This window comes from Bombus pascuorum, chromosome 14, assembly GCF_905332965.1.
Source record: "Bombus pascuorum chromosome 14, iyBomPasc1.1, whole genome shotgun sequence".
NCBI classification, from domain to species: Eukaryota; Metazoa; Arthropoda; class Insecta; order Hymenoptera; family Apidae; genus Bombus; species Bombus pascuorum.
In genome coordinates, this window is record NC_083501.1 from 7113259 (window position 1) to 7133581 (window position 20323).

The window sequence follows — 20323 nt, forward strand, 5'->3', positions numbered from 1 at the left end:
TGTGCTCCTTGTGATATGTTGCTTCATGTTCGAACTACGGACTCAAGAAACCTTTTATGTTCGTGTATCTACGTTGGATATTAATATCCCGTGATCGATTAGATTTCAAAATGTCAAACTTTTGCTAAGAGTAATTGAACGTTTGACGTTTCACTCGCGACACGTATTTACGGACTCTGTTATGAATCAGCTGATAGTGCAAGAGTGCCGTTTGTCAAAAGATGAATCTTTCATAATTAGTTGATCATTATCATAAAACAATGTGTCTACGAAGATAAAATACGATATTGATAAAATTGTAATAGACATCGATTGTGCTTTGTAAATTTTAATCATTACGTTTAATGTAAGTGCGGTTACATTTAATTATTTATTGTAAAAACCAAGTGTTAGAATTTAAAGGAACCTATAAAGAATGACGTTAAAAAAGTTGAATGTATTTTGAGAAGCATAAAAATGTGTAAAAGATTAATAAAAATAAACAGTAATGATATTCAAGTGATCGAAATCGGGCAACAAATAAGATATTGTAAGAATTTACTGTTTTATAAATTACTATACGTAAAATAACTATCAATTCCAAATTTAACGAACATGGTCGATATAGATGGACAAGTGTGTCGATAAAAGTGCACAATAAATCACACCACCGTTGGAAAATCATATTTATTTGTTCCATTTATTATCCAAAGCTCATTTCCAATGTCCAATTTTCATAAAAAATCTCACGCGTTGAAAATACTTGCCTTTATCGAACACACAAATTACAAAAATCAATGTCTATCTTTGTGATAGACATGCTACATTCCCCTGCATTACGCTTTATAGGTTAACTTCGTTTTCTCGTTCCGTATAATGAATAGACTTCCGATAATTTTGCATTCGCGATATAATTCCCTTTTTATTTATTTAACAGTTTTTGTATAACTTTCATATATTATATGACAGAAATTTAAGTGGTTGCTCCAGATAAAGATTTTGTTGTAGCGGAAGGCAACGTGCACGAGGAAATATATAAGAATATATATGTCATATATATTCCTATACATAATATATATACATACACATATATACATATATATGTATATATGTATATACACATACACATATATATGCATATATTAATGTATATATATGTATATGTATATACTTACAATTATGTTGAAGAAACATGTTTAGATGTCGATAGACGGATTTTAGGCCTATTTCGCGAAACATTGATTTGCACGGTGCTACGATTAGCAAACTAATAGGTACATGCTTGTATAGATTTAATTACAGTGATTATTTCGTTGTTGCTCTTTTCTTTTCTAATTTTTTATTCAGATATCTTTCATGTCCTTCCGTTGCAATTGTTTCATAAAAACGGGATATCATTTAAATACAGATTAAATGAATGTAAATGAGAATGAATTATTTTCTTAAATTATAGCAAAAAATACAAACAAAAAGAAACGTGTTCGGAACTGTAATCAATAATGCATGGAGCTACGAAATTAAATTTTTTGATTAGATAAAAAAAGATAAAAAATTTAAATACAAAGTCAAATGCATTTTTTATTAGTTTAAAAATTAGTTTCCAAGATTTATTTGTTATTATTTCTTACTTGTTTTAGCAAGTACTCGGAAATAATGATTTGATAATAATGATTTGAATTAATTGGTTGAAACTTATGCAACGGAATCACATGGCGTACGGCCATTACGAGAAATCAGTTTGTGCGAATTATACACACGTCATTAATCGCTGGAAATCCTTTTCCGCCAAGACGATCAATGACTATCAAAACTATATTACGTGAATTTTTACCTTAATTTATAAACATTGTTTGATATGACTGAACAAACGGCAATACGATGGAGCTGAGAAATAGATCCGCTAATTCATCCGTTAACTGGGTTTCGAATCGAGATGGGTTCTGTCTGTAAAAATTGTATGATCATACATCTATCCAATATTTATACGTTATCACGCTTCTTTAAATATATCTTTGAGAAAGAACAGAATCTTACCGATGTTCTATCACTAATTAGTGATCGTATGACGGAAGAAATAGCACTTTTATCACACTCGGAATTATAATTGACATGGCGCGGTCAACGAACCGAATCGAAAATTGCACTGCGCAGCCAAACTTAAAATTGGAGGGAAAACTGTTCTGACGATAGCGCCACTAACCACCTTCGCTCTCTAGTTATAGATGTAGGAACTACGATGATTTTTCTCTTGTGCCCAAAATCACGTATGTAAATTTTTCGAAGTTGAGATTATCTTGGACTAATTGGACTTTAAAATTCAGTGCCCTTTTCGTTCTATGTTATTCGATTCGAAAATTCATATCTCTCGTAATAACCGTTCTACACATCTTTAATCGTATTTACGAATTTTATTCGAGCTTGTGCATAGTGTAAGAAAGTATTCGAAATTGCGACCGTTTGTGGATCAGGTTATAATTAACGTTGCAACTCAAACTGGCAAAACGAACTTGACAAGCTTTGCTGTTTAAGCAATATAGGGAGGTACGCAGAATTCTTTCCAGATATTAAACATGTACATTATCGCGTACGTTTAAACGACCAATCGTTTATCAATTTTATATCCAGTTTTATGCTCGTAATTATCTAAACTGGAGTTAGGATATGAATTATATTATCTTTTTTTTTTAACGTGGTCAAGGTAACGTACGTGACATATTTTTGTTGTAAAATGTTTTACACTCAGAGGACACTAATTTTTCATACGTTATAATAATTTTTAGGTGAATTTGAAGACACTATAATTTTGAGTGTTGCGTTTTACGCCACTGTTGCCAATATATTAGTTTTCTTGGTCCTCTAAGAGTCAATAACTGAAACAATGCGAAATAACAAATTTATTCGCAATTTTAAGCACGTCGGTGACAAAATATCAATGGAATTGAAGGAGTCCCAGCATGTTCCATTAACAATCAATTATCTAAATCTAAATTTGTCGGTACTGTAACCAGAGCATAAGTGGAGTGAGGAAAATATCACAGCTGGCCCCCGGAAACGTCGAAAATCCAAAATAAAGGAGGGACATTGAGGGCCTTCGAGGAACTGCCCGGTCGTCCCAGCACCGACCTTCTTAAACCTGTTCTTTCACACGTGTTTGCCACGTCGAGTATCATTGATAAAACGTATCTGTAAAATATAGAAAAAATGATACAAATAGTAACCATCTAAATTCTAAAAAAGGATTTTCTCAGTAAGCGAACCGGGCTGATCGGGCTTCCTTTTTGCGCGTATATTCATATTATACATGTATATTCTGTAACTAATAGTAATATTAATTGTATGATCGCTATTAACTATTTTTATTATTATTATTATCATTGGCTCGCACGCTAAACCGATCGCTGTGCCGGTGCACTATACTCACACGTCTTACTTCGAACTTTCTTCTTGTATTTATAGAATTTATTCTCTATTGAATAAAAAAATATTATAATAATTTCTTCAGATTGTGAAACAGAGCTTTAAGATTAGGCATTAGTTACTCTTTCGAAATGACACCATAGTGTCGCATACACGCTGCGTTAGAAGCTCGTAGATAAGTTTTCGAACAAAATATCTTTCACTACCTAGTTTCAATCTTGTCGAGTCAATGTTGTTATCCCATAATTCAACGTACCTGAAATTTAATACGGTCGAGCGCACCGGTACAGTAATTGGCTTCTACTTGTATTAAGGAAAGCGTGTCGAGGTCGCACGAGGCTTCTGAATTTTTGTTCGAAACGCTACTTTATATAGGGAAATTATAATCACAGATTGATTTAGCGCGTAAATTTCTAAGCGGTCGCGCGTTTCACGACGATTCATCACGTTCGTTTCTTTTTGTCCATTTTTAGGATTCATCGTTTAGATAGGTATGTATATGCAATTCATAATTCAAAAACTATCATAGTTTTTGGTCGCTAAAGGATATTAGGTTCTTCGTGTCTTTGCTTGTCAATCGCATTCAGTTTTCTTCTTTCGGTACTCATTAAATTTCATGTTAATTATATTTAATTAATTATTATATAACTCACAGGCTATTCGATAAGAACACGTAAGCATTATTTCATCAAGGATTATTATCAGTTGTAATTGCCATTAGCCTGAAAAGACGATTAAACGAAAGATTAATTTCAGGTTAACTTGCAAATATACTCCACACAGATGTTTACAAATTACTTACAAATTGTTAAAAGATTTAACGCCAAACATCTGAAACAATGAATCCACCAAATACAACAGGTACAGATAGACTTTGAAACAATCTAAACTTGGCGATTCAAAGGATACATCTAACTGTTTCCTGAGATCTTTACGACATACTTCAAGCAGTCTGATATGAGGAACCCGTACGTAAATCTCGTATCTACGTACTTTCGTACTCGAATTGAAGCCTCGCACGAACGCGGTGCCGTAAAATCGTTAAATTTCTTAAAATAATTTCTTTTCTCTTTCCTAGTGTCATTCATGTCGCTCGAGAGCTCTCCCTCACAAGAGGCTACCGCTTTAGAACATACCCATCAATGAATAAATAGTCTAAAAGCATATCACAACTAATACTTTCAATTGTTGCTGCTTTGATTCAGTTTGCTTGCAAAAGCATTAAGAAAAATTTTGTTAAAGAATTATAGCTTATTTAAAGTGCATTTCCAAGTCAGCTTTTTATATGTATAAATTGAATGTTAGAATTTTTGGCTGGAAAAATTCGCTAGTGTCCCTATACCAATCGCTCTCTTTCCTCCGTTAGCCTTGAAAGGAAAAGCGTACACTCGAGCGAACAACTCGACGTAAATCATGGACCTTTTATCGAATAATCGAACATGTAAGTACTTAATTACTCCGCGTCCCCAGTATTTGTTCCCCCATCGTCTTGATTGCTACCATTCGCAGTTTCTGCAGTATTATCAGCAGATTCTACTCCGACGTTTTCTTCGACCGAAAGTTCTATTATTCTTTCTTCTGTCTCCTCTCCCAAAGGATTTTCGTTCTCTTCGGATCCTTCCTCGGGTTCCTCCACCAACAAATTCCCTGTTTCGTTCAGACATTCCGATATCTGTTCCTTGTCTTCTATGGTTTCTTCGGTAATGGAAATCATTTCTTCATTTCTGAACGCGTTCGCAACTTTCTGTTCGATGGTTAGCTGTCTGACGGCGTTCTCCAAGTTCTCTCGTATGATTCGGTTCATCTTTGTTTCTTCGTCGTGCCATGTTGACGGCATGAACGACATCCGTACGGTTTGGTACAACCTCTTAAATCCTAATTTCCTGTACAAACTCTGACTCGCGTCATTTTCAGGACGTATCACAACGAACGGCTGGTACCCCTTGTCCACGACTTTTTTGGTCAAGTACCTACGATTTTAGTATTATGAATGGAGAAATATCGTTGGTATAAGACTTTCTCGAGATTATTTACCGTAACACATTCGCTGCTACTAAAATATGACGATGCACCTCTGAAAATTCATTCTACTTTTATCAGGAATGCCTTTATTTTAACTAACGATCTTTATCTGGATACGGTGTCCATCGCTTTGTTAGTTTTTCAAATTTTTTTGAAACAAACAATCACGTCGGTAGCAGTGAAAGTGTTAAACTCTTTCATCAAGCAATGATCCGATTATATCATGAAGATATAAAGATATAACAATAGAAGATAAGATTTGTCTACCTTGCTAATTTTGTACCGTAGCCCTTCCGTCTGTATTCTGGCTTGGTCTGCATGGAGAACATGGCCCCATAGTAAGACTGGACCATCCACGCTGCTAAACTTCCCTTAACGAAGACTCCTGCTGCTGGAAGGATTCTGATTAGCCGCAGAAAGACTTCATGGCACTCCATATCGTTAGCAGGATACAGTTCATAAATTCCTTCGGCGTGTTCTGCTTTCAGCGGTTGAACTTGTATGTCAGGATCTGCGTCCTCGTCTGCTTCCTCCACGCAGTTTAGGTTGTTCGGGTCCGCGCACATGTAGACATCTCCAGCCACCCTCTCTATAGTTCCTATCCCCTCGTAAAGACGTGTCAACTCTTCTGCTAAGGCATAGTGTATGAAGTTAATGTACAAAGGCTTCGACCAATTGATCAAAGCATCTTCGTTCCTCAATAATGTGAGTAGTTCCAGTCGGTCGTTAGGACAAAAGACGCCCACGCTCTCGAACAGCAAACCATGAGGCTGAAAGGCGATGAAGTGATTACGTTAAAGAAGAGATTGGTCTTCTACCGGCGCTAAAACTAAGGGAAGTTGTGAAAGGCCTTGTCCTCGGGCGCATGAATTATTTATCATTGGGTTTTGTCGCCGAACGTTCAGATTTACTCTGCCCCGACTTTTAACGTCGTAAAATACCATTTGAAATTTAACTTTGTCCCTTTGGAGAATTTAGGCACCTTGGTTTCAATGCGATCAAACAAATAAATCCAATGGAAAATATCAGGATTTACGCGTTTTGATTTACGAATTGGCAAATTTCAGGAAACGACAAGAGAATTTAACGGTAACAAGTTATCGAACGCACAAGATTGCGGACACGTTAATTAAGTAAAGAACATCGAGAGAGATAGGGTGCAGATTAGAAGAGTCACGACTGAGGTCAGGTAATGAACTGGCAAGGCTGTGAAACAAAAGATTGGCCGAAAGCCAAGCAAGTATCTGGGCCAACTTTTCTGCACCTCTACGCGATACGTTCGGAAACAAGATGAATTTGCCAAAGGCACATGAGATAGGTGCACATTCCTTTTTCAATTTTACATTTTTTATCCGCGTGAGTATTTAATTGAATCATCGAGTACTTTGCTTCATAGAAGCGATTTTAAAATATTTTATCTTGTAAATTTATGAAAGAAAATAAATTACACGGACAATGTTCGATATCTTTTACCCTGATATACTCGAGGGAAATAAACGTAGTATGAGTGAACTGTTGCGAGATAGGATCAGTCGCGGTTAAAGTATAATTTGAAACGAATGGAGATTTATTTTATACTCACAGATAATGTCATTCCGGGGAAATGTAAGCAGATCGCGTCCTCGGGCCAGTTATTAGCTACGTAGAAATTAAAATCCCATACTCTGTCATGCATGTAGGTCAACAAAGTTTGATGGAACTGTAAAACAGAGAGGACAGTTACGTTAAAAGCTGCAAACAATCGACGAAGAGTTTGTACTCTGTTCCAAACCAGTAGTTTCCCAGCTGAATAACCACCGTGCCAAGTAAACGGACAAAATGACAAGTAATCTTTTTGCACTGTAGCAGTTACAAAGCTGTGGATCCGCGAAGAAACAGTTGGAAATCTTTTCATCTCGCGGAAGAATTAGAGGAGTACAAGCTCTTGGGGTAGTTAAGGGGTGGATTTCTTTCCCGTGGTGAGCATTGACTAAAGGCAACGTCTGAGATGAAAAGGTGGATATTTACAGGGAAGCTGCAAGATAAAGAGTAATCTAGCCAAGGGCGACGCTCCAGACGTCGGCTTTTAAAATAAAACACGTGCTATCTCTGATACGTTCGTGTCCAAAGCATTCTCTTTTTCTTCCTCAAATATTGTAATGATTCTCAATTTTGCAGCGGGGAAAATAGTCGCGATGAGTTCCATTCGTTCGACCACTTTTGCCACCAACAGACATCGAAATCGAATCATATTGCTACAAAAGACTATGGTTGCCAATAACTGTAACAGACGACCATTTAAAATTCTACTGATATCTGTATCGATTGGAAAATATACATATTGAATGCAGATGCATCATGCGAGTTACCAGCTCCGTAACAACCTCTCGGTTGAAAGTAAGTAAATAATCGACAGTATTGCGGAACGTCGTAGTCTGTCCTAGATTTTATATAACCGTTGCATCAGGCAGAATGGACGAATATCATGCACGATACACTGCAAACGTTCTAGCGATTTCACACGTCAATTTAATTTGGAATTTGAATGCGACCCAATAGCGTCACGTAGTCGCGTGTGTTTTGCCCGTTACTGCCGATATCTCTTCTATTATTTTTATTTTTATTTTTTACGTTTTATTTTTTCGTCAAGCGTATGGAATTTTAGCTTCCTCGGTCGCATGAAAGACAGGCAAATTCCCCGCATCTCGTTTTCTGAAAAAGGAACGTAAGCGTGCTCGCTTTTACTTGAAATATTTTCCTGAGCACAGATGTCGTGTAATAAAATGTTTCACATGCATCGCGTGAAGTATGACCGGCGTAAATTTACATATCACTGGCTCGATCGTGAAAAGAGCCGAGAGAGATGATGCAAATAAGAAAGTTGCAGGAATTGTCCCGATTCGTTTGGTGTCTTTCGAGCGAAAATGCTCCTCTTCGCGCTCGACGTGTCGCACCGCGTACATAAAATTAATTTTGAGAAATTGAATCTTGATATCGAGTAAAATATTAACACTTAAATTTGTTTCAGCGGCTCCTTCTTATCTAATTCCCTATGTCAATTAATCATAAAAATAAATGATAAAATTCCTTTTTCGTTCTCTCTTTAGAATTTCATTTTTATTATACACTGGCAAAAGTGAAACTAAAGGAGTTTATTTACCTTATCATGACCTTAAAAAACCCAACGTTATTGAACAAACTTCAAATTGCTAGGCGAGATAAAAGTCATGCAAGCTAATTTACCCGGTTTAGAGATAATAATAGAGTAACACGTAACGTGCGTTAACGTGGCGAATAAACGAGACCTGGCAGCTTTATTATTTTTAATATATAACCGTATTTTTCCTTTTTCCTTAATGAATATACTTGCAATCAATGTATACGTGTTTCACGCTTCGTATCACACTTTCTGTTTTAACAAAAAGCGGAATATTACCGTAACAGAAATACTTTGTTATTTCATGAACAGTTGATTGATATTTCTTCAGGTCGTACTAACTGTACCTATTTATATGAAAGAAAAGAAACGAAATGGTGTCATTATGTACACTGCTGTTAGTAGTGTACTATAGTTATCTTACCTCATCGCCACTTGCTACCGCTGTAGACAATCTCCCCTAAGCCGAAGAGCTAATGTAAGGAAGAAAAGATGATGTATGTTGAGCTTCGAGTTTCTCTCGCTTCATCCACTTGTCACGGAAACAAAAGAAGAAAGAGGCGATTCAAAAAGTGGTCCGGCGAAGCTACTCATTATCGAACCTCTTCGAGACAGGCTGTCGTTGCTCGTTAAGGATCATCGTGACGCGTTGTAAGCGTGCAAGGAGCATCGATTCAAATGCGGATTCGAAAAAGCCGTACGGCATCGCGTGTGCACGTCCGGACACAACCTTGACCTTGCCTTTTCGTTGGTTGGCACAGCTTTATTCGAGGATAAATGACGCAGCCGGCATGCGCCATCGTTTCATGCTGGCCAAGCATTATAACACACAACGCGAGTACCAATGGTCATCGTTAATTCTTCCGAATCGCACAAACTGCTAGTGCGAAGCGGAATCGCAGAAAAGATGAAAAAATAACTCCGGAGAACCATTCTTTACGATCTGAACGGAACCATCTTTTGGAATTTTGCATTAAAGAAATTAAAGACGGTACGTTTGTATCCAGTTATGACCAAATTTTTATATCTTTGTTAGTTAGTTTTCGAAAGATATCCATTGCAAAGAATGGTAATGTGAAGTGCGCTATAATGATTGCAAAATAATAAAATGCACTAAAACCTTTTTACCTTTCGATCATCTTTTTCAAAAAAAGCCTAAACGCGAGAGGATTGTGTATCGCTTATGCCTGGCATAATACAGATGGTAAATTACAAACATTATGCGAAACGTAAGAGTTTATGATCGTAGATAAGCAATCGACGACTTTCTCGATAACGTTAAACGCTTACAACATCGAATTCCAATGGAGTGTCGCAAGAACGAATCTCTGTCGATATCGCAGTAAGATTACGAGATCAACACCGTGCGTTGATCATGGAAACGCAACCTTGGCCTTGACTCCGCTACACCTTGCACATCGGTACCGGAATTGAGGTGGCGTGGCCAGCAGTCGTAACACCGGTAGTCCCGCCAGCCGTCGACGAGCAACAAACAAAGCTCTTTTTAGATCGATAACTCACTGGCTCGAGAGTGAAAGGCGAAAGAGAAAAAGATGGATCGATGCCGGCGGAGTCTCTCTGTAAATTCGTTCCCTCGCCGTTTTCAGCTTTAAATATTTGGAGATTGCTGATATGAAATTCGTCAGGTTTACTATATAATGCACAATTCAGTCTTCATTACAAATTTCAATGTCTTAAATTACTTCGATCTATGTGCTCGGGTGTTCAGAAAAAAGTATACAGACTGTTGCTTATTCCTACTATAGGTGTTCGAGTGTTTTAAACGTCCATCAATACCTTTTACTGCAGCAGTACGTGTGAAGAAAAAACCGAGGTCGTAACGAATGGATACGAGACATTTAATATAGATATGTACTGTGTTATACGTATAACGATAGTATTCGATCGAGATACATACTATGTAGTTTCTTTTCTAGAAAGAAACTTTAAAATTACGTATAGTACTTTCTTATTACCATTGATATTTTATAGACACGCGTATAAAATGCTACGAAAAAGGAAGAGGAAGAAGATCTTATAGTCGATGCTTGAGATGAAATGTTTAACGCGAACACACTATAATGAAGAAAAGGAACGGAGCGGCACGAGTAATACTTAATGAAAACAAACTGTACGTATAACGACGCAGCGTAACAATAAGGAACGGAACGTGATACTCGAGGAGAATGAGCGGAAAGAAAACGCCAAAATGAAGAAGATGAACTAAGATGCTGATTACGCTTGAACGATAAGACTGATAATACAGATGATACTGATATCACTGAAGGTGGTCTCTCCAGTTCGCCAGGTATATCGATCGTACTTGTGACGTCATAACGACGTCAGCCGAATGAATTCGGTGGAGATCGGCTTCAAGACTTCCGACACCCGAGACTCGGTGTACGGTGCGTAATCTGCCGATTTGTCAGGCCACTACATGCGGCGAACGTTGCTGCAACAGCGTGCATAGAAGGCAGTTCATAAGTCGAGATAGTATCATAAATGACCGATAACGGTGATCGATATTATCGTTAAAAATATTTTTATAATTTTAAAAAGTAACTTTTTTCCATCATTTTTCATACGTTTCTTTGTCATCGATCAAATAGATATCGAATACAGTTCCCTGACTATGTAGGAGATTAGCATTCATGAGATACTAATGTATGCATGGGGACGCAATCTGTTTCACAGAAGTACTTCATCGATAAGTACAACGTCGAGTGATTTGAAATTTATAATCTACATCAGATATCAAAATTTATTAAAAATAGCAGATGTCCTGAAACTTTTGAATGGCAGTGCGTAGTAAGGGTCTTATAGTGATGTTAAAATGAACTATGATACAGTCGTTCAAAAAATATCAGCTTTATACACATGGCTGAACGTGGCGAACGTACGGCGATGGTGATGAACACGAGGACATGTTTTACCATCGCGTAATCGGTGCACACGCGATTGATCTATCGAAACGTGTCGTCAGCAAAGAGATTTCAGCCTCGGTTTGGTATCATACATTAATACGTGCCTAGCTTTCTATGTACCACTTAGAAAAAATATCACGCCGCGTTGCTCGCGCCACTTTACGACCCTGCGTGCAAATATCCCGGCGAGAATATCGCCGTTGCACAAAGCGACCTGTACACGGTTACGACCTTGACACTAACCTAGCACAACGGCCGACCACTTATACCGGGTTACGGCGGAAATACTACGTAAGGATCTCTTCCTTTACACCGGTAATCTTATCCTGTCGATCCTTGCCCCCTCTTCCCTCGGGAGTCCTGCGGATATCCTCCCCCTATCGCCCGGCCAATTTTCTCCCAACTCCATGACAGATCCTGTATCCCTATTTCTTCTTCTTACATTTATCTCAAATATTTTTTCTTCCTTTCACTCGTCCTTTCTTTGATCGTTTTTTAAGTTTATCTTAATCCTCCATGAGATTGTTTATGCGACCCGAGGTGCGACTTTTATTCGTGCATTTCTTTAAAGCGAATTTTCTGTTTTCCGAAGAACCTTTTGATTCTTGGACCCTCCGAGGATCTATTTGTCTAATTATCATAAATTTCGGACACTAGGGATACTATCGCGTACATTATATGACATGTAACATCAAATAATAATCGACGGGCTAAAGGTCGCGCTGGTGTAAGTCAAGATCGTAAGGATTTCTTATTTCAATTCTTAAATGTACCATCCGTGTAGTTCCATATTTAATTAAGTTAAAAATTTATTCTCTGTCGATATGTTTTCAAGACTTGGGGTAATATAGTGAACGTTTTATAATAATAAATACAAATCGTTAAGAGCCTGTATAATAAACAGGGAAGAAAAATTAGGCCTGGGTAGAAAGGATGCAGCTTGTTCACGGAAGATGCAAATATATGTATAGTCATGAAAGTTAAAGTCATGAAAAGTGACGAAGGTTAGATCAACTTGAGGTCTATTCTGGAACGTCTTCGAGCCAATCGTGTTCCAAGTTTAGGATAGAAAGCTAACGTGAACGTCTTCCAAGGACTTCAGGCTGCGGAGCGATAATTTAAAGGTGGCAAGCGCGTGCAGGTATTGGCCTTCGTTCGCACTAAATTCCTTGTGGGTTGTTTTATCGCGTCGCAGTGAATTCCAAGGACCTTAACCTTGCGATATTAATCGTGTCGTGCATTCTGTGCGCGTAGATTTACGTGTCACCTTTTCTGCAGCAGCGCAGATCTATGTGTTCACCTAGTCTGCATTTCTAACCAAATTCAAGGTCTCGTCTGGCTCTCATAGCGTGATTTAGAATCGCGTTTTTGAGCAGAAGATGCCACGAGGCTCTTAATTAAATTTTCGTCCGCAAAAATTGGCCCGCGAATCTCGTAAATCAGCCGCCTTTCACGTATTCGCATTAATGCCGCAAAAAAATATAGTAATTTCCAGAGAACCACTGTAATTATGCGAGCGTTGGAATAATTTATTCGGAACCGGTTATTTTGTTTTTCGAAATGTAACCGCGCTCGGGATCGATCGCTGGAATTATTATTAGTCGAAAACACGGCATCCGAGAGGAACAGGGAATATTTTCAAGCAGGGGAAACCTAATTTGCACGTGTAACGAAACGAATTAAGTTTTTCCGTAGGGCACGTAATTTCTGATTCATTGGTTTTTGCATGAAAAAAAGTACCATTAATTACGGCGAAATTTAACTTATACAGCTTTCAACTGTAAAACTCTATTCCATTCTCTTCAGAGTTTACATGTTCTATCTGGCATTTCTTCATTTTTTAACATATATTCGAAATATCTCGCGTCTTTTATCTTCTGAGCAAAATTGCGATATACAGACTGTTGCGAAATAACGACTAAATATCTGAAATTGAACGTAGACAAATAAATATGGTACGAAAAAAATGAAATAGTAGCCATGATATTAAAATAGTATTTGAAATAGGTAATTTCAGTAATCCATAATAGAAACTCTAAGGGCAAGACAAATGGCAAACTCTAGTGGTCTTGGCAGGATTTCCTGAATTTTTTTGCGTAAACGTGAGCCGAGCAAATTCAAAGGGAAATTGCACGCACCTTTAAGGATTCGGGCAGATAGCCAGCAAGGAAGTCCAAGAGTCGAGGCAGCTCTTCCTCGCTGAGCAGATGAAAGTTCCGGCCTCGTTCCATCGCTTTGGGGCACTCCATGCTGAAAGTAATTACCAAGAGATGATTGTGTAAGTGGCACGAACTTTCGAACCTCAGTCGGTCTCCGCCGGCCATAAAACACGTGACTCTATGTCCCTGTTCATAATATGTTCAATAATGTTGTTTCTTCTTCTATTAAATTTCTAAAAACTTTCTTGTAATGATTTATTTTGCAAATTTCCCTTTTTATATTCAACTGTTTGTTCCGATCTTTTATGTCGAATGAAATCAAATGAACGAAAATTGTGTGGTAGAGTGTCCTCGGAACGACCCTATACAACCGTAAAGTGATCTTTAACGATGTCTAAAATAACTTTCGTATGACTTCAGATAATCTTCAAAACCGTGACTTCGCATGATTTGACATTAACACGACCTTAACAATGAACGACCTTCGTTTAACACACGACATTGATTCCAATGTTGAATAATTAAAAAAATGACAAGGAACGTCAAACGTTATTAGTTGCAGTCTTATTTCCGATGAATCATATAATTTGCAACGATCGGTCTCCAATTACTTATTTGCAACAATGACTCGACAGTTGATCGAACGTTTTAATTTTTCAGGAATAATAATCGAAGAAACATGGAAACATCGTAAGGATGAAAAAGAAGTACATAAACTGACCTGCGATTAGCGAGCATTAAAACCACGAGTTCTTATTTCCATGCTCGTTCACAGATGTTTATCGATGGACGATGATTACATAATTACAGGTACTTTTGAACTTTCAAATGTTAGAGAGCCAACACTTTCTGTGCATAGTCAAGGTCTGACTTTGGTTTATCGTGGCAAGCAGAATGTGTCCACGTGTTATACACATCCATCATCGCCCGCGCTAATTGTTTCAACCTTCCAACCTTGTTTCGCATGAGAGAGAGAGAGAGAGGGAGATAGATAGAAAATTATAAATGAAAATTTAATTGGATAATTACAAAGATGACGAACACACTATAAAGACCAGCACATTCCTTTTAAGGGTTTTATACATTTTTATAGACTTTTGTGGAGCACAGAATTTGTCGAAGACTCAGGCTCGAAAGTAATAGATATTTTTGATTTAAATATTCAGGAGATTTCAAAAAAAGAAAAAAACGTCGAGTTTTAGAAACCGGATTCCTAAAAGATTTTCTGGATGATACTAATTTAGTTTTTAAGAATTGCAAAACCATTCCAACGAGATAAGAATTTAATATTATTCAGAACTAGAGATCAAAATTTAAGAAATTAGAGATTAAAATTTAAGATAAATTTAAGATATCGGTGCTCGAGAACTTGTGATTTCAAAGGTTAAAGAATTACGTAAATATAGAACAACTTAGGATGACTTAATCTTTTGCCTATATACATAGTGGATAAAGCTAAAGCACATTATCTTTCAAATATCGATAGCATGCGTTTGTAACACCCTTACCTAACCCTGTATTATCAACAAAGTCGTTGATAAATAAAATATAATTTCTGTGCTCTTCGTCATTAGCTGAGAATTAAGGGATCTCTGATGTCATTTTAATAATGCGATACATTATAGCACTATGACAAGAAAATAACGTTGATAGAAATTAATATAAGCGATCTCTCTCTTTAATTTTCTTGCAAGCGATTTATCGTATCAGGGAGAAATTACAAAAGCCATCAAATTTAGCGTAATAGAATGAGCGTTTAGTATTTTAACTTACTTTTGTCAGTAGATAAATTAACTGTTGTTGACAAATTAATTGTACCGTGAAAATACTTTACGCAGGATATCAAAGTACACTGAATTTATTAAAAGCAAACTATTAAACTTGCTGACCGCGTTGTAGCCTTTATCGTGAAAGATTAATTGCTGTAATCGATGGACCGAAAACACATATGGACAATATCGATTAGCCGCATGTATAAACATAAGGTAGTATATCGGAAAATTGAACGAAAACATTGAATTTTTATTGAGTTCTATGTCTTATACAAACAAACTCGTTGTTATCAATAAATTACTTTCGGAATAAATTCATTTTATTACTGGGTATCCTTGTTGCTGAATAAGTCGGTTAAAATGTAAAACAGCGTAACTTTTAATATCATGGACGCCATTACAATTAATGCCGATATAATACTTTGCAACATTATATCAGACATACTTTTAACGGGATGATGATTTAATTAAATTGTGCGATTAAACGAGTTTTCCAGCATAGGATTAACGATACGTGTGAAGAAAGTAATCTCACTGAAAGAAGTAAGTATAGGCACAGGGAAATCCAGCAAGATATAATAGGATTGTCCCTCATGACCCATAAAATCCCGAGAGCACTGAAAAGAATAATTCTTTTGAACTCGCCCACCTATTTTATTTCTCGTTTCCTCCAAAGAGGGAATATTTTTGCTTAGATATTTCATTAGACATTTTCTTGCCAATTTATTACCGTAACTTACCCCTTGCCGCATGTCTGCGTAATTGCTTTCCTATTTTCACAGTAAAATAGAACAGGCATCGTCCAGATCTAGTTGATTCAACGGCACCGTATTTTGAAATCGATCGAAGAAACATTTTTAATCAACCACAGAAATAAGAATGACAAAGAAAATGATCAATGGAGAACAAACATCGAGACGTGGCACGTTCACAGCATCCCAAGCTGCTTACGATGAGTCTTCACTTACTGGTAAGTAATCAACGATTATATACGTGCCTATTTGCAGGTTCTTCTCTGCGGAGAATTACACCGGTGTCACGATAATGCCACAACAGGAAGCACTATGTAATCGGAGCCGCTTAACGCGCAACAAATAAGCTCCAAGAGGCGCACTACCGCCAAAAGATCGTTTGTAGATGTCATTCGCGATAATACCAATTTATCGCGTTTACGTAATTATTATAAAAAAAAAAAACACTATCATTAGATTCGTTCGATTTACCTGAATGAATCGCGTGAGCCTTGTTCCATCAAGACGAGGATGAATCACCGCGATCGACGGATGTTCGATTGTCGAAAGAAAGGAGAATTACGCGACGTAAGATCGGCCGGAGGTGAGAATGGCTGCGGGCTGTTGTCAAGGGGTAGTTCCAACGGAGGCACCTGCCCTCGCCGCCCCCTGAACCCGCACTGCCGCCCCTGGGTCACCGTTACCCTCCTTGCACCGACCACCGCCGTGCTGCTCCTAGCGCAGGCGCTCTTTCATTTCAAAGACGTAGCGCTCCCTCTCGGTACCCAGCACTGCGTAATTTCTGATTCAATCTACTTTAGGGATTCTTAATCGAATTTTTGTCAATTGTCTGGTTCAGTAAAATTTAATCGATGTGACAGTTGCGACTACAACAGAATATATAAAAATATTATATTGTATTGAATATCATATTGGATGACGAGAAGAGAATTATTTTCTATTGAGTATACATAAATATAGCGTTATTCTAGGCAAACGTTACGATCATAAATATTAGTTTATTTCGTGCAAGTGTGACAATTGTAATGTACCATAATGAAATAGAAAGGAGTAAAGTATGCCTTGTACGTGGAAATCGATATTTTTGCAAAGACATCATCGATATGTAGTTATGTTTCTCAAGCTATATTTTCTTATTATAATTAGAGAAATTGTCTCTTCCGTTCGTTTCTTCGATCCTTCATATATATATACGTATATATAAAGCTTGTAACCCTTTGAGCACTGCACTTTACTCGAGATTACTGATGCAATACGCTCAGCTCTTTAGACACGTAATCGCTTTATGTTACACGATATTACGAACTGGAGAAATATTTATGAAATGAATAAGCATAGGTTAATCCAAATATTCGCGTTTATTTCTTTATTGACAGTTTATTAATTCTTATGACGAAAACATATACATATATCTATTTTCGATACTCCATTATTTTTCATTCTTATTAATTTCAGTCTTATGTACAATAGTGATATGAATGTAAATAAAAAATATTGCAATGGAATATTTGTTTGGAAAATTTTAAGCATTATTGCGTTTGTGATGAACCCTCGCCATTATACGGTACTGCGTCAAACGTCGTGGCGCAGAAAAGCACAGCTTCCACTTCTCTTCATTTTCGCAGATCGATCCGACCGACTGACAAACGTAATCGAAAATCTCGAGGTTAAAGTTGCCTATGCCAGTGGTGTGCGTAAGAAAAATCTAGACGTAAATTACTTAAGTTTCATGTGACAAATTCCTTCACAAGTGTGTTTTTTATAACGAATCAGCAATGTTATTTCATAAAAATTTGTATGGAAAATACCAATCTAGCCTTCTTAACTTGTGAAAGAGCAGGCAACTATGGTTATATACAATTTTATCCAATCATTTGCATAGCTATTGGATCTTGGATAATTTAACCAAGTATTTTAAAAGACTATAGAATCTCCTATATCAATATAAAGAGTGTCAAAAAAGTAGCAAACTTCAGAATTTAGTTCATTTACTAGAAGAATATGCTATTAAAGAGATTTATTAAAGTGAACTCGCGGCATGATCTTTTCGTTCAGAAGATCGTGCAATCTTATCTCTATCGATAGGAAAGTGGACGAAGAAGAAAGTAATTACATATTTTCAACACGAGCATAAGTGTACAATTGTTAATTGATATGTGGACGAGCTGGTTTGGCACAGGTAGTTTCTATTTCTTGATTTCCTCTTTAGCTTTTGATACTAAAGTATTATTATAAAATGTTCAAAGCAGAGCATTCATTTTTATTCATTAATAGTCGGTGATAGATAAATCAAGTATTTAAATATTCCCTCGATATCTAGTCATCCCTTCTTTTAACAGACGCGCATGCGTCTTGAACTTAACGCGCGTTATCAAATATTGATAGACACATAACCTACAAGAGCTTGTGTATAATTGTTGTAACGAATATAACGAATGAAAAATTAATAATTTTCTATATTATTTTTGATGGTATGTGTTAATTAAGAATTATGTAAGTACAGCGAGTTATTGATAAATTATAGAATATATGTGTATATAAAAGAGGTTAAAATGTTTACTACCCTAAGCCCAATTGATGTATTATATTTGTGTAGTATGTATATGTATACATAAATAAACTATGTAGTAATATAAATGATACTTATAAGTATTACATGCTAATAGTTCATATTTAAAAAAAAAATTTTTTAATAAAAATTGTTATAAATTAAATTGCCAAAAATAATTGAAATACGCTATTTATCTGCGCAAGATAAGTTTATTTGTGTGCAACTATATATGCTATAAAACAGAAATTAATTTAATTTTGTTTATATAGACACTAATAATTTGGATATTGTAAAAATATGTAATTTTTTAAAAGATGAAAAGGAATGCAATGTGTTTTATCTGTTTTTACAGATTATATTAACAAAGTGAGTATGTCAAGAAGAAAACCTGGCAGCGGTGACAGACAATTCAACAACGTGGATTATACACAGCTTACAGAAACTGACAATGGCTTTGTTGATTCACAGGTCAGATATCATCCTTTATGTACATTTTAAATATTCTTCTACTTCATAATAACGTAAATACATTAATTAAAGTCAATCAAAATATCATGTAATTAAATTAAAAATAATACAAAGACAAATACTAATAATTAATTACATTTGTCTCTAACAGTTTGTGAATCCACCTGTGAAAATACCATGGAAAGCCATAATGTTAGCTGCTCTCCTTTTTGTTGGAGGTACTATTATGCTCATCATGGGTAGTCTAATTGTAAGTGGACATATTGATTCAAAGGTAAGATATTTTAAATACCTTTTTTAAATATTTTTAACCCAAAAATATATAATACAGTTACTATTACATTGTATCATATCTAAGAAGAATATTCTATTCATTTTACTTGTAGCTGTATTATTTATAATGACAATTTCATTATAATTTAATGTATGTAGTGTGTATTTAATAATTACTTTATCTTTTACAGTATTCAGATCGTATGTGGCCAGTTATTATTTTAGGAATTCTAATGTTTATACCAGGTGCTTATCATATGAGGGTAGCTATTTTAGCTTATCAAAAGGTACCAGGTTATTCATTTGATGATATCCCAGAGTTTGATTAATGGACTACAACCTTTTTACTAAGTATTAGTTGAAAGGTCGAACATCGTTATTAATATATTAAATATTTAATTTACATCAAATTGTTTTATATAAATTGTAGATATATGTTTTTCTTGAAATACATATGTAAGTATTTACAGCTAATATGACAATACAATTTGGTATTGTACTTAATAGATTCGTTGTACATTTTATGCAAGTATTGGATTTAACCTTAATTTAATTTAATTTTAAAACATATGGCAATTATTCAGGATATCAAAAGTTTAATTGTCAGTATTACAACTACAATACATGTTATTTTTGTATAACTGTAATATACTTTCAAGAAGAACACAAATTCGCATGTACATATTCTACCATTGTGTAATTGCATAATACCAATGATCTGTGCAGTTTTATTGTACAATCTACCAAAACATAGTCAACTTAAAAATAACAAAGCCATTTTTTAATTTGTAATAACTTACGTTTAAAACAAAAATACGTATAAAACAGCTTTAAAAAATGTAAAGAAATATTAATCCAAAGAATTACCCA

The 20323-nt window shown here is 35.9% G+C and overlaps 2 protein-coding genes across 5 annotated transcripts in view; one reads left to right on the forward strand and one right to left on the reverse strand.

Annotated features, from left to right (window-relative positions):
* Positions 1-20170, forward strand: part of LOC132913952 (transmembrane protein 230) — a 133697-nt gene extending 113527 nt beyond the window's left edge. Inside the window, exons 1-4 of one of the 3 annotated variants that reach the window (XM_060972649.1) lie at positions 17768-18340; positions 19065-19180; positions 19332-19454; positions 19645-20170. In XM_060972649.1, the coding sequence (XP_060828632.1) occupies positions 18316-18340; positions 19065-19180; positions 19332-19454; positions 19645-19782 (402 nt within the window). In that variant the 5' untranslated portion in view covers positions 17768-18315 and the 3' untranslated portion in view covers positions 19783-20170. Of the gene's footprint in view, positions 1-17767; positions 18341-18495; positions 18655-19064; positions 19181-19331; positions 19455-19644 lie in introns of those variants that run through there. The other 2 variants (XM_060972650.1, XM_060972651.1) reach the window with 2 other exon arrangements.
* Positions 653-16836, reverse strand: LOC132913944 (uncharacterized). 2 transcript variants are annotated; one of them, XM_060972634.1, is made up of 5 exons: positions 16633-16836; positions 13617-13734; positions 7001-7117; positions 5686-6188; positions 653-5366 (listed from the first exon to the last, which is right to left on the reverse strand). In XM_060972634.1, the coding sequence occupies exons 1-5, from the start codon at positions 16659-16661 to the stop codon at positions 4850-4852; spliced, it is 1284 nt and encodes a 427-aa protein (XP_060828617.1). In that variant the 5' UTR covers positions 16662-16836; the 3' UTR covers positions 653-4849. The 2 variants fall into 2 exon arrangements, with proteins under 2 accessions (XP_060828617.1, XP_060828616.1); XM_060972633.1 differs by lacking the exon at positions 16633-16836 and having other exon boundaries at positions 653-3162; positions 4846-5366; positions 13617-13752.
* Positions 20171-20323: the final 153 nt, after the last annotated feature.

Bases quoted from the DNA above. Each gene is read 5' to 3' on its own strand.
- LOC132913944 (XM_060972634.1), bottom strand. From the start codon at position 16,661: ATGGAACAAGGCTCACGCGATTCATTCAG. The intron at 7,118-13,616 runs GTGCGTGCAATT...TCTGTTTTACAG, and splicing joins ATCTGCCCGAATCCTTAAAG to TTCCATCAAACTTTGTTGAC. The intron at 6,189-7,000 runs GTGAGTATAAAA...ATCGCCTTTCAG, and splicing joins TCCCCGGAATGACATTATCT to CCTCATGGTTTGCTGTTCGA.